The 14,171-nt window shown below is 36.8% G+C and overlaps 1 protein-coding gene across 6 annotated transcripts in view; it reads left to right on the top strand.

The window, feature by feature from the left end:
* Positions 1 to 14,171, top strand: part of HACE1 (HECT domain and ankyrin repeat containing E3 ubiquitin protein ligase 1) — a 90,458-nt gene that overhangs the window by 27,713 nt on the left and 48,574 nt on the right. For 5 of the 6 annotated variants that reach the window (XM_054721821.1, XM_054721819.1, XM_008139982.2 and 2 more), the window contains 4 exons: positions 4,275 to 4,357; positions 9,219 to 9,315; positions 10,150 to 10,251; positions 10,977 to 11,083. In XM_054721821.1, coding sequence (XP_054577796.1) covers positions 4,275 to 4,357; positions 9,219 to 9,315; positions 10,150 to 10,251; positions 10,977 to 11,083 — 389 coding nt within the window. The remainder of the gene's footprint in view (positions 1 to 4,274; positions 4,358 to 9,218; positions 9,316 to 10,149; positions 10,252 to 10,976; positions 11,084 to 14,171) is intronic. The other variant, XM_054721823.1, reaches the window with a different exon arrangement.

The following is a 14,171-nucleotide window of genomic DNA, read 5'->3' as shown; positions in this document are numbered from 1 at the left end:
CAAGCACAAGCCCTCTCCCTCCCTACTGTCTGTGTCATTGGTTTTGCTCATATTCATGCATACAAGTCCTTTGGTTGATCTCTTACGCCCCCCTCCCCCCCCCCGCACCCCCTGCTTTCCCTCATCCCTCATAGGTTGTACAGTCTGTTTGATGCTTCTATGTCTCTGGTTCTATTTTTGTTCATCAGTTTGTGTTGTTTATTATATTCCACAAATGAGTGAGATCATGTGATATTTATCTTTCTCTGACTGGCTTATTTTGCTTAGCATAATGCTCTCCAGTTCCATCTATGCTGTTGCAAATGGTAAGAATTCCTTTTTTTTTTTTTTTTTACAGCAATGTAGTATTCCATTGTATAGATGTATGTACCACAGTTTTCTAATCTATTCATCTGCTGATGGGCACTTAGGCTGTTTCCAAGTATTAGCTATTGTAAATTGTGCTGCTATGAACATAACGCTACATATATCCTTTCTGATTGGTGTTTCTGTTTTCTTGGGATACATTCCTAGAAGTGGGATTACTGGTTTTTCTACTTCTTCAATTGCCAGTGATCATTTCTTTCACACCATTAGCAATATTAGCACTCTTGATGGCCTCTTTATGTTTTAAAGTTGTGCTAATCATCCATTTCACTAGCAACAAAAGCAAATAAAATAACACAAAAAAACAAAACCCCACAAAAACATTCACAGCATTATTTCCTGAGATGTTAGTGGTAAACTGACTCATACTAGTGCATTCTCTCCTTTGTAGCCTGAGAGAAGCTTTTCAACATCCAAGACATCCCCATCTCTCTCCCCTTGAACAACTTAGTTGAGAACCAAATTGTTTGAGATGGGAGCCACCCGAAAACCCAGGTTTGACTGTATGTTAGTCTAATGGCTAAATTGTTAAGCTCTATAATATAAATAAAAATAGAGAAATATTATAAAAAATATGGTTTTAGCATCATTTAAAAAGTAAACACAAATAGTTGGCTAGGCAGTTATTCAATAGGGAATTATTAGATGTAGCTTATGAAGATATGCCAAATTAGCCATAATATATTTAGTATCTGAATTCAGAAAAGTTAGAATTTCTGCCTTTTGGTAAATAGCATAATGTTTATGAACATGGACTTAGGTTTTAATTCCTGCTTCCCTATTTATTTGTGTGTTGGGTACATATTATTTGACCCCTTTGCGACTCAGTTTCCTGCTTGCAAAAGTGGAGAGAATATTGACTTCCTCACAGGATGTATTAAATGAAATGATAAATCCTTATTAGTAGTGTCCAGGCACATGTTAAGGTGATTAATATTATTATATCATTAATTAGTTTTAACAACTATATAATTTTTATGGATGCATATTTGTTTTATTAATAATTACTTTATTTCAGCTTCTCTCTGGATTGCTAGGTTTTAATTGCATATTACATATATTTGATATATTTGCTTTCATCTCTTCTGAACTTTTTGAGAGATAGTTTATTGTCTATAAATTCTATAACAGTAAACAGTATTACGGCTTTCCATCTCCCATTTTTGGGATTATACAGAGAACTTCTAGGTCAAAAATAAAAAAGGGATAAACCATGATCAAAAGGCTTAAATAGGCCTTATCTTATAAAATGACCCAAATGCTTATTTTTCTTCTCTTTGAAAGTGGTACTAGACCACTGTGCCCAGTTTAAAGAATTCTATAGCCGATAATAAAGTTTTATGTAATATTTACATTATATTAATAGATTATATAGATTTTAGAATTTTTCTTGGGATAGAAGTAAATTCAAAGAACAAGATGTGAATAGTATATTTTAAAATGTTTTAATCAAAACCTTTGTAATAATAATAGTCCATTAAATCATCAATCTTCTTTGTCACGTCATGATCACCAGGCAACAATATTCAACTCTTTCACCTTTTCTTATGATATCTATTTCCAAAGAACATGCTTCCTCTGCTTTCTCAATTCATGACTTTTAGATATCTTTGGGTCAGTTCTTGTTATGGTGCATGAAGTTTAGCTCATTTAAATCCTCTTCCCCAATTTCTAAAATTAATTATATCACAGATTTTGCTTAGACAGTATTAGTTGTATATATAGTTGGGTAAATATTGTTTACTGCTGAGTCAAGTAGTGAACTATAACAACATTTTCTATCTAGGGGACTATTTTTCTTAAAATTGACTTTGCTCAATTTTCTTTTTATTAATCAATAATTCTTCCTATATGCTTCTACAAAAATATGAGCTGAGAGGTACCTCAGTACTGTTTTCTACAAAGACAGATTCATTAGATAATATCAGTTTTATTCTTTTTCTCTAAACCTGGAAATTTCTTATTCTCTCCTGTGTTTGATCTCCAGTCCTCTGGATTCCATATCTTACTATATTTTAGTGTAGTCCCTTGTTTTGGAGGAAGATATGCTCCAGTAGCTTCTTGAGAAAGGTACATTGGAGGTAAATTTTTTTGAAATCTTACTAGTATATAGGTAAGCATATTTTGTGTGTGTGTGTGTGTGTGTGTTTTAATTTAAAACTGTGTATTTGAATGATAGTATGGCTAGCTATAGAATTCTACATTGGAAGTCATTTAACTTGCAATTTTCAAGGCATTTTATCTTTTAGATTCCGGTGTTGCTGTTCATGCCAGTCTGATTTCTAATTATCTCTGGAATCAAATTTCCTCAGTATTATGAAATTTCACTTTGATGTAATTTGTTGAAAGTCTTTTAATTTATTAGACTGGGTACTTGGTGAGCCTTCTTTGTGTGTTTCTTTTCATTGATTTTAGAGAGAGAGGAAGAGAGAGGGAGAGAGAAACATTGATGTGAGACAGACACATCGATTGATTGCCTCCTGCATGCACCCCAACTGGGCAGGGATGGAACCTACAACCCAGGTACATGTCCTTGACTGGGAATTGAACCTGAGACCTTTGGTGTGCAGGCTCTGACCACTGAGCACACCGGCCAGAGCTATAGTCTTATTATTTTGCTACCATTGCACTAGGTTTTAGAGCAGCACGAAAGATGAATATGTGTGTTCAACCCAGACGTAATGTTATACAGTCTAATTCCAAAAACTTTTAAGTTTTTATGCATTTTCTTTTTGCAGGAGAAATTCAAATGAGGATCATAGGAATATAACTAGACTCTGTTTTTTAAGGTTTTCAGGCGAGCCTTGCCTAATCCCTAATCATAAGATATGTATTCTTAAGATTTTATATTGGCTTACTTTTTGTTAATATTAGTTAGATCAGTGGTTGGCAAACTCATTAGTCAACAGAGCCAAATATCAACAGTACAACGATTGAAATTTCTTTTGAGAGCCGAAAACCGACTTTGCGCATGGGTCACGAAGTTTCAATCGCACTGTACGTGTGCGCCTGCACGTGGTATTTTGTGGAAGAGCCACACTCAAGGGCCAAAGACCCACATGTGGCTCGCGAGTCGTGGTTTGCCGACCACTGAGTTAGAGGATTGCACAAGAAAAGCTTAGAGGACAGAGTACATTTGAATAATGATCAGAAAAACTGAGTTAGTATTGGCTGCTGTTAACAACAAAAGGACTCTTAGCTTTTTAACATTTTGTACTTTAACAATTATGCTCTTTGACTTTGAGAGATTTATAACTCTGGTACCTATTTTATAAAATATGTTTTTATTGATTTTTAGAGAGAGGAAGAAAGAGGAGAGAGAGAGAGAGAGAAACATCGATGAGAACGAAACATATATTGGCTGCCTCTTGCATGCCTCTACTGGGGATCAAGCCCACAACCCAGGCATGTGCCGTGACCAGAAATCGAACTGGTCTTGGTGCGTTGGTCAGTGCTCAACCTCTGAGCCACAGCAGCTGGGCTGGTACCTATGTTTTTTGTTTTTTTTAGAGGCAAAAAAAATCTGTTTTTTAAATTCAAATATTTAGAGCAGCACTATTCAATTTACTAGCCATATATGGCTGTTTAAAATAAAATTAAAATTTAGTTCCTCAGTTGTATTAGCCAAATTTAAAGTCCTTGGTAGCTACATGTGTCAGTTGTTTAGAGCTTTCCCAGGTTAGTACAGTTTATATTACATTGACAATTCCACATATATTGTAAAGTGCCTGAGAGACACAGAGAGCTTACCAAAAATTGAATTTGTTCAGCCATCATAATTATGTTCCTACTCAGTCTTTAAAGCTTCAAATTGTGGCAAGAACTTCTCTTATATGGATTAAAATTGTGATAATTGTGTCTTTGTTTGACTTTTCTGGTCTACTTTTAATTTTTTTTTTTCTCCCCAGACAGTGCAATGCTTGCTAGACAGTGGTGCTGATATTAACAGGCCAAATGTATCAGGAGCCACTCCATTGTACTTTGCTTGCAGGTATGAGATTTTATATTTCCAGATACTGTCATTAAAGAATGTCGTGTATCTACTATATTTCCAAACAAAAACATTTCTGTATATTTTCTAAGGCTCTCTTGTTTTTTCGTTAATACTGTGCTGGCTTTAAAGATGAAGTATACTAGGTTTACCGGTTAATAATGGTGGATTTTGTAATCAGAGAAAACACGATAATTTCAAGAGAAACATCAAAGGTGCTTTATTCAAAGTAATGTCCATCACTAGCTACACATTTCCCCCATCTTTCAGGTAATTTGTGGATACCGTCCCAATAGAACTTTTCTTGTTTTGAGGCAAACCATTCAGAGACCCAATTTTCCACTTCTTCGTATGTTTTGAAGTGCTGCTCAGAAAGTATGTGTGCCATCGATTGGAACAAGTGGTAATCTGAAGGAGCAAGGTCTGGTGAATACAGCGGGTGGGTTAATACTTCCCAGGCAAGATCTTTTAACGTGTCTTTAACTAGTTTTGAAGTGTGTGATGGTGCGTCATCATGAAGCAAAATTACTTTGCTGTGTCTTCTGGCACATTCTGGTCATTTCATGATCAAAGCGTGGTTCAAATTGATGATTTGTTGTTGGTAGTGATTAGTATTAATGGTTTCACCTGGTTTTAGAAGCTCATAATACACCACACCTTCCTGATCCTACCAAACGCAGAGCATTGTCTTCTTTCCAAAGCGATTTGGCCTTGCAATCGATGTTGATGCTTAACCTGGATCAAACCATGATTTTTTGCATTTGGGATTCTCAGAATAAATCCACTTTTCATTGCCAGTCACAATTCGATGCAAAAAAGCTTTTCTTTCGTGCCATTGAAGCAACCTTTTACTGGTGACCTTTCGGTTTTCCATTTGTCTTTCGTTCAGTTGATGTGGCACCCATTTTCCTTCCTTTAAAATCTTTCCCATTGCTTGTAAATGATCGGAAATGGTTTGCTGAGCAATGTTTAATCTTTCTGCAAGTTGTTTTTGAGTTTGACATGCATTTTCACCCAATAATGCTTGTAATTGTTGGTGTTCAAACTTTTTCAGTTGACCTGGACGTTCTTCGTCTTTCACATCGAAATCATCACTTTTAAAGTCTTTAAACCAGCGTTCACAAGTATCTTGAGATGGAGCATGTTCACCATAAGCTTCCCAAAGTATACGATAACTTTTTCTTCAAAATAAAGTAATGAATTAAAACTTCCCGCAAATGCTCTTTTTTTTGGCACAAAATTCGACATCTTTAAGCGTAAAAGTATCTATGATGTTAACACCTTCAGCAAATTTGACATATGAAGTTTTGAAGCTTGCTGTCAATACAACAAAATAGCATACATATCAAATCACATATATATCAACATATGTGTAACTCCCATCTATTGAAAAAAATCCACTTTAACTGGTACACCTCGTATAGCATTATGGTTGTTACTTAACCACATGAGGAAAAGTATTTTCTGTTATATTGCCAGTGTTTTTATATGGTGTAAGTGGAGCTTTTGATATCTTTGATTATTCAATTTTATATTACTTATTAACTAATAAAAAAAGACATATTCCACTAATTTTCCTAGTTGTCTTTATTAAGGTCAATTCCAATGGGATAAGCTATTAAAGTATGTCTTGGTCCAGAGCCCTGTATTTGCTTTCTCTGGATTTGTAAATTAAAAAAAAAAAAATTTGAATCATTATTGTTAGATATTAAATTCTGCACTAAGTTATTTTTGTACTATGTCTTGGTTCATTTTCTTAAAGCACTTATTTTGTTCATTGATTCATTTATATAATTAGCAAACATTTAGTTAGCACTCGCTATTTGCCATCCATTATTATAGCATTAGTGATACAGTAATAAATATACCTCAGTCCTTACGGAGGTAGCATTATAATAATTATTCACATACATCTCTCCCCCCCCCCCCCCCCCCCGCGCGCGCGCTCACACACACACACACACACACACACACACACACACAATGTTATATAAATGTAGTTAGCAGTTAGGAACAGTTTACGATACACTAGTGATTCTTCCCTTTGGTTTAGATTATATTAATTATAATATTTATTTAGGCTCTTAAATTCAAATATAGAGTTCTCCAAAAATCTCTTATTTTCTTTATCCTTTTTTCTGTTTTATAACATTTTATTGGAGATTTGTTTTAGACTGAAAGACCTGCTTTTCTTCTTGTTTAGCTTCTCTTTAGGATTTCTGATGTTACTTTGATCAGACTGATTCAAATCATCATTGAACAACTTTGAATTACAATACAAGGACTTTGGATCTCTAGACTTTAGATCTTATCTGAATTTAGTTATTTTCTAAAATTATACTTAAGAAAACCAGTTCCTTCCATAGTATCTTGAGTTTATGAATAATATCATTGTTTGATTCCCTGAAATCATATTCTATCTTGAGGGGTTGTTTCTAGATAAGACCTTTCTTTGAAGTTTCAGATTTGAAATGTCCACCTGTCTGATTTACACCATCACTTGGAAGTTTCATAGAATCTCAGATGTCACCATGTCCAAAATACAGGTTCCTGATTTTCCTTTTCAGACCTCCTCCAGTTTTTCTAATCTCAGTCATCGGAACCCATATCGTTTCCGTTTAAACCAGAAAGTAGGTCATTGTTTTTTATGTCTTTCTTTCTCTGACCCTCCACTTAGTCAGTTCTATAAACTCCACCTTCAGAATATATTCTGATCTCTTTATTCTCTCCAACTCACTAAAACCACTTTGGTTAGAGATGTTACCTCTTATCTAGGGTACTGCAGTAGTCTCATAAGTGGTTTTCCTGATTCCTTTTTTCTTTTCCATCTGTTCTTTCCTCAGTTGCCAAAGTGATCTTTAAAAAATGAATCAGTCTGGTCAGTTTGTGTTTAAACCCTATATTTAAACCTTTTCAGTGCCTCTTTGTTATATTTCAAATAAAATCCAGTCTGCATGCACCCGTGAGACCTGCGTGGTCTGACCCCTGCTTGGCTCACTGTATTTCAGTTGCATTGGTTCTCTGAGTTCCCCAGACACAGCTGACTCTTTCCAGCAGGCTGTTCTATATGCTGCCGTTTGTTTTGCCTGAAAAGGTCTTCCCTAGGCTTCTTAGATGGCTGACTCCTTCTTCATGTCACTGCTTAACTGTTACTTTGTAGAAAGGCAATTCTCACCAATCCAAGGAAGCCTCTCCCCAAATTTTCTATCATATATATGGTGTATTTGCTCGTTTACAGTGTGTCTCCCCTACTAGACCGAAAGCTCAGTGAAAGCAAGAATTTTGCTTATTTTATTCACCACTTTGAAGTCAATGTGTAGTACAGTGCTTTCTGCTGAAATGCTTAGTAAATGTTTGGAATGAATCACTATAATTACATGTTTGAAAAGTATCTTATATAGAACAATGCCATGTATAATAGTAAAAGATGAGTATACTTGAGGCCCAGTGCCCGTGCCGTCCCTCAGCCTAGCCTGCGGGGATTGGGCTGAAACCTACTCTCCAACATCCCATGAGGGGGTTTCGGATTGCAAGAGGGCGGTTCTCGAGTGACGCACCCCGTAGCACCCCAGAATCAGGCTTCCTCCTTTTTGGTTCCAGGGTGTGTCACTTGAGAACCAAGTCACTGCAGCTCAGCAGCTCCTACATTGAGTGTCTACCCCCTGGTGGTCATTGTGTGTCATAGCTACTGGATGGTCGCTTAGCCTTTTATATATATAGATAGATTAGTATTGTACAGAACTGGGATATTCATATAGTTAGTCTAAGCATAGGGATATGGTTAAAGAATTTTATAGAAGTACTTTTTGCTAGTATTATATTCTCATCAAGTTTTATTTATATATTTTTATTCATTGATTTGAGAGAGAGAGAGAGATTTGTTGTTCCACTTATTTATGTATAGGTTGCTGACCGGAGAATGAACCTGCAATCTTGGTGTATCAGGATGATGTTCTATCCAATTGAGCTACCCTGTCAGGCCCCATCATTAAGTTGTTTTTTTTAAATTCTTACCAAGGATGTGTTTTTATTGATATTTTAAAGAGAGACGAAGGTGGGGGGAGGAGAGAGAGAGAGAAACATCAATGTGAGAGAGAAATATCAATTGGTTGCCTCCCATATGTGCCCCAACCAGAGATTGTGCCCTAGGTATGTGCCCTTACCAGGAATCGAACCCACGACCTTTTGGTGTATGGGATGATGCTCCAACCAACTGAGCCACCAGGCGAGGGCATCACTAAGTTTTTTTTTGTTGTTGTTAATCCTCACCCGAGGATATTTTTTCCATTGATTTTTAGAGATGGGGGAGAGACAGAAAAACATTGATGTGAGAGAAACACATGGATTGGTTGTCTCCTGCATGTGCCCTGGCGCAGGGGATCAAGCCTGCAACCAAGCCTTGACCTGAATAGAACTGGAGACCCTTCAGTCTGCAGGCCAATGTTCTAACCACTGAGTAAAGCGGCTAGGGTGGCATCACTAAGTTTTTACCTAGCAAACATTGGATCTCTGAACAAAGATTGTTAAGCAAATCTGGTTAGAGTTGAGAAGGAAGTGACTGGAAGAAAGAAACCAAAGCACAGTCTTCAGTAGCAGTTATTTATCCCAAAATATTATGATTTATTGTAGGTAAGGTGTCTCAAGTTCAATACTCATATTTAATAGGTCATTTTCTTACCTACATAGTGAAAGTATGACTTAACATTGAGGAATGTTTTCCTGATTGTTGAGGATTTAGTTCAGATCTTCCTCTCAATTCTTAAAAATTCTTAATCCTCGATTCATATTAACTGTCCATAATTCGTAGAAAAAGACTAAATTAAAACAATTATATTTTTAACTTGGTTCTCTTTCTGTACAGTCATGGTCAGAGAGACACAGCACAGATTCTTCTATTACGAGGAGCCAAATATCTGCCAGATAAAAATGGAGTAACCCCTCTGGATTTATGTGTACAAGTATGTTGTTAATATATATCCTTAGCCCCTTACTTTATAATAGAAAGAGACTGATAAAATAATGTTTTTTCCTCAAATGAGAGGGTGGGTACAAAGATTTTTATTCTGTAGAGAATATGCTCTTTAAAAGGAACAGTGATATAAGAAAATATATATTGGTCTTTATCTCAATTTATGACACACGAGCTTCTAAGACCCTTGGGTTTTCCAGAATGTAAGAATGTCTTTTTGTATATTAATGAGAGGACTGGTGGCTGAAAGCTCCTAGATAGCTTCAGGGTGTGGGCTGGTTGCTAGAGGAGCCAACCACGGGATTAGAGGGCAGCTTCTTCTTCTGTTCCTGGGGAGGGGAGAGGAGCTGGAGCTTGAAATCAGTCACTGATGATCAGTAATTTAATCAGTTATGCCTATATAATGGAACTTTCCTAAACACCATAAATAGTGGGGTTCTCAGAGAGTTTCTGGGTTGGTGACTGTGTTAAAGTGCTGGGAGGATGACATGCCCAGAGAGGGCATGGAAGCTCTGTGCTCCTTCTCACATACCTTGCCCTATGAATCTCTTCTATTTGGCTACTCCTGAGTTGTATCCTATATAATAGACAGGTAATAGTAAAGTGTTTCCCTGGATTCTGTGAGCTCTTCTAGCAAATTATCAAACTCAAAGAGGAGTTGAGGAACTTCTGACTTACAGCTGTTTAGTCAGAGTGTGGGTGGTCTGGACTTGTGATGGACTGCCTTCTAAAGTGTGAACCAAGCTCTTTATCTGTGCTGTCTATACGTTTTCCTTTAGGAACTTTGTTTTTAAACCCAGATAATTTCAAATATATTTTTTAGGGTGGATATGGAGAGACCTGTGAAGTATTAATTCAGTATCACCCTAGGCTTTTCCAGACAATTATTCAAATGACACAGAATGAAGATCTCCGAGAAAACATGGTAATGCAATTGTGCTAGTAGCCTGTAAATGAACAAGCTTTATGCATGTTTAACATATATGGCAATTTACAAATGTGTTTCTTAATCATATTATTATAAATATTTATAATAATGTTAATATTATTTATAAACAATGTATATTACAAATATATGAATAATGTAAATATGTATCATATTATAATAACTTATAATATGAATATTTTAATATTTGTAATAATTTGTTATCTGTATTATAGGATAAGTATGAATTATATAATAATTAATAAACTTTGTGCTAATATTTGGCCCTATGAATCTTCTTTCCTCTGGGTCTTTGGTTTCTTCTAAAGATAATTAGAATATTCCCCATAGCTAGAGGGAAAGAATCTAAGGAATATCATGTTATGATTGGTAATCACTAGTTTATTGAGATCTGTATTTAGAATAGCTCTATTCTTTGAAAAATTGCAGCATTTATATTTCTCTTAAATTTTAGAATTAAATTTCTATAAATAAACTTGGTGATTTCTGTTCTATTTCTATTTTTTTATTGCTTTCTTGGTGATTGTGAGCAAAGATTTTAGGTCATCTTATCTCTATATTAGCTTTTGAATTTATGCAAGACAAAATAACTGTAAAGGACTTGATTTCAGCTAATTGGCTTGGGGATACTTATTAAACTAATAGGTACTTAATTTCTTGATAAAGTTTATATAATCACATTTTTTTATTTGTAAACAATTTAGTTACGGCAAGTTCTAGAACATTTGTCTCAGCAAAGTGAAAGCCAGTACCTAAAGATTTTAACCAGCCTTGCTGAGGTTGCCACAACAAATGGTCATAAACTGCTTAGGTAAGTGTTTCAAAATATAAACAGATCAATAGTTAACAATATCTGTCAGCTTTATCTCCTTTTTGGCATTTCTGGGAATAGTTTATTTTGGTGGATGCCTTTTATCAGTGGTAAGATGTTCTAAAAATTTGCTGACACATCCTTGTGTGTTTTGTTTTAAAGGACCAGGGCAATCAACTTTTACTAAGGAGACTTTAGTTTCCATAAAGAGGTAACACTAGGGACTTAAGTGGATTTGGACATATGTGTCTAGAATTTTACAACATGATTGCTTAGAACAATCATGTAAGTAAAATGTACAGTAAGAAGAATCAAGAAAGTAATTGAGGAATCTTGATAACTAATATATAAAATTGGCTATCCACTAGTGTTCAACCTCTCAGTGTACCCTAATGATTCCTTATAAAATTTTCTCCTTGAACTCTCCCCCTTTCCAATTCTTTATTCCTTCCAAAGATTATGTGGTTCTCAGTCCATGGAGTTAATGCCTTTATAATATTTCCATTTATATATATTACATTTTCCTGCAACTACACTTGTTTGTATGTGGTTAGCTACTCCAATTAGGAATAAACAGCCATTTAGAAATGGTTAATGTGTTATTTTGTAGCTTATAAATTTAGTCCACTTCTAATTTGGATGATTTCCACTTTGTAATAGTCTTTTCACTTCTATTCTTAATACATTAATAGTCTTAATAGGTCATGGTCTTCCCTTACCTTGGTTAGTTGCAACCGGACTTCTTCCTCCCAGTTACATTTTGCTTCTATAAATCAGCTACATTGTCAAATCCATTATGTTAGCCCTTTTCTTATGTCTTTCTTCACACTTTCCATATACTGCAGACCAGAATCACATTCTCTACTATTTACTCAAAAGGATCTTTGCTAGGTCACCTTCTTGTGTTCTTTCAGCCATTAAGTGTTTCTTCAGTAGTTTCACTCTGTATACCAGTTGATAATTTTTAAAATCTATTTTTACCTCTGAGACTACTTTAGACTCTGTAAGAGTCATTGAATTCCAGCTTGACATAATGCTCTCTTTTTATTTAGTCATTTCCATTAATCTACTTATTGGATAAGGACTTTCTAAGATTCAGACATACTAAGTAAAAACATTTACACCAGACTCAGGTGTAAATCCAGACATCATCATTTACTGTGATCTCAGCAAGTAACTTTTCATAGTTTCCCCATCATCCACCCATCTGTTTAATACTTAATTTTTTTCAAAATATGTTTTTATTGATTTTAGAGAGAGGAAGGGAGAGGGAGAGAGAGAAACATCAATGAAAGAAACATCAATCAGCTGCCTCCTGCACACCCCCCTACTGGGGATGAAGCCCAAAACCTAGGCATGTGCTCTGACCAGGAATTGAACCAGCAACCTCTGGTGCATAGGACGATGCCCAACCAACTGAGCCACGTTGGCCAGGGCCATCTAATACTTATTTTTGAGTACCTATTATCTCTCCACCAGACCATCTGCTAGGTGCTTGTGAAAAATACAGACAAGATCTCTCCCTATGTTTAATTTATAGTCCAATCAGGATTTTATTTCCTTTTTGAAAAATTATAGTAAATGTCTTAATGAATTGTTGTAAGAATCCTATATAATAAAGAGGTAATATGCAAATTGACCATCACTCCAACACACAAGATGGCCACCCCCACGTGGTCAAAGATGGCCGTCCATGTGGACACAAGATGGCCACCACAAGATGGCAATCAGGGGAGGACAGTTGTGGGTGATCAGGCCAGCAGAGGAGGGCAGTTGGGAGGGACCAGGCCTGCAAGGGAGGGCAGTTGGGGGTAACCAGGCTTGCAGGGGAGGGCAGTTGGGAGTGACTAGGCCAGCAGGGGAGAGCAGATAGGGGCGGCCAGGTCAGCAGGGGAAGACAGTTGGGGGGAACTAGGCCTGCAGGGGAGGGCAGTTGGAGGCGACCAGGCCTGTAGGGGAGGACAATTAGGGGCGACCAGGTTGACAAGGGAGGGAAGTTAGGGGTGACCGGGCCAGCAGGGGAGGGCAGTTCGGGGTGACTAGACCTGCAGGGGGGGACAGTTAGAGCGACCAGGCTGGCAGAGGAGGGCAGTTAGGTGTGACCAGGCCGGCAGGGGAGGGCAGTTAGGGGCAATCGAGCCAGCAGGAGAGCATTTGGGTGTCGATCAGGCTGGCAGGGGAGTGGTTAGGGGGTGATCAGGCTGACAGGTAGAAGCGGTTAGGGGCAGTCAGGCAGGCAGGCAGGCGAGCGGTTGGGAGCCAGCAGTCCTGGATTGTGAGAGGGATGTTGGACTCCCTGTGGGATCGGGCCAGAAGGGGCAGTCGGACATCCCTCGAAGGGTCCCAGATTGGATAGGGTGCAGGCTGGGCTGAGGGACCCCCCCCCCTTGTGCACGAATTTCGTGCACTGGGCCTCTAGTGAAATAATAAGGTGCTTTGAAGTGCCAGGCACATGTAGAGGAGATGACAGTGATAATAGTTGTGATGATATAAATGGAAAATGCTAGAGGTAATGATGATTATTTTAAATACCCTCATAATACCTTTAACCTGTTTTCCTACATTAGAAAATTTACTTGTTTTTTCTACCTAAATCTTTGTCCCATTTTCAGCTCTTCTTCAGTAATCAGAAAGCATTTATGTTTTTATGTATGTATGTATGCATGTTTTTATTTTAAGTTCATCTTTTATACTTATTAAGTAGGTACTAAGCTAAGGAACATTCACATGCATTGTTTTATTTAAACCTCATAATAACCTTGTAATTTAGATATTATTACTAGTATCTCTGTGTTACCTATAAGAAAATTGTGAAGTTCAATGATATGCCAGGCTAATACATAGAAGATCCAGGATCATACCCTTGCTTATAAAAAGCAGCTCCTAGATTTCAATCTAGCTCTTAAAATCAACAAGGAGGTTAATGGAACAGGGGAAGCAGGGTAGGAAAAAGGGATCTACTGGTATTGCCAGTACAAGTTTTAAAGCTACTTTGCTAAACTTTACTGTCTGTACTTACAATGCTACTTTTCAAATGCTTTATAGAATATGTTATGGACTTTTGTTGGGTTTAGTAGTGAGTATTGAT

This window comes from Eptesicus fuscus, chromosome 10 (assembly GCF_027574615.1).
Source record: "Eptesicus fuscus isolate TK198812 chromosome 10, DD_ASM_mEF_20220401, whole genome shotgun sequence".
NCBI lineage: Eukaryota > Metazoa > Chordata > Mammalia > Chiroptera > Vespertilionidae > Eptesicus > Eptesicus fuscus.
This window is presented reverse-complemented; position numbering and strand designations above follow the sequence as displayed.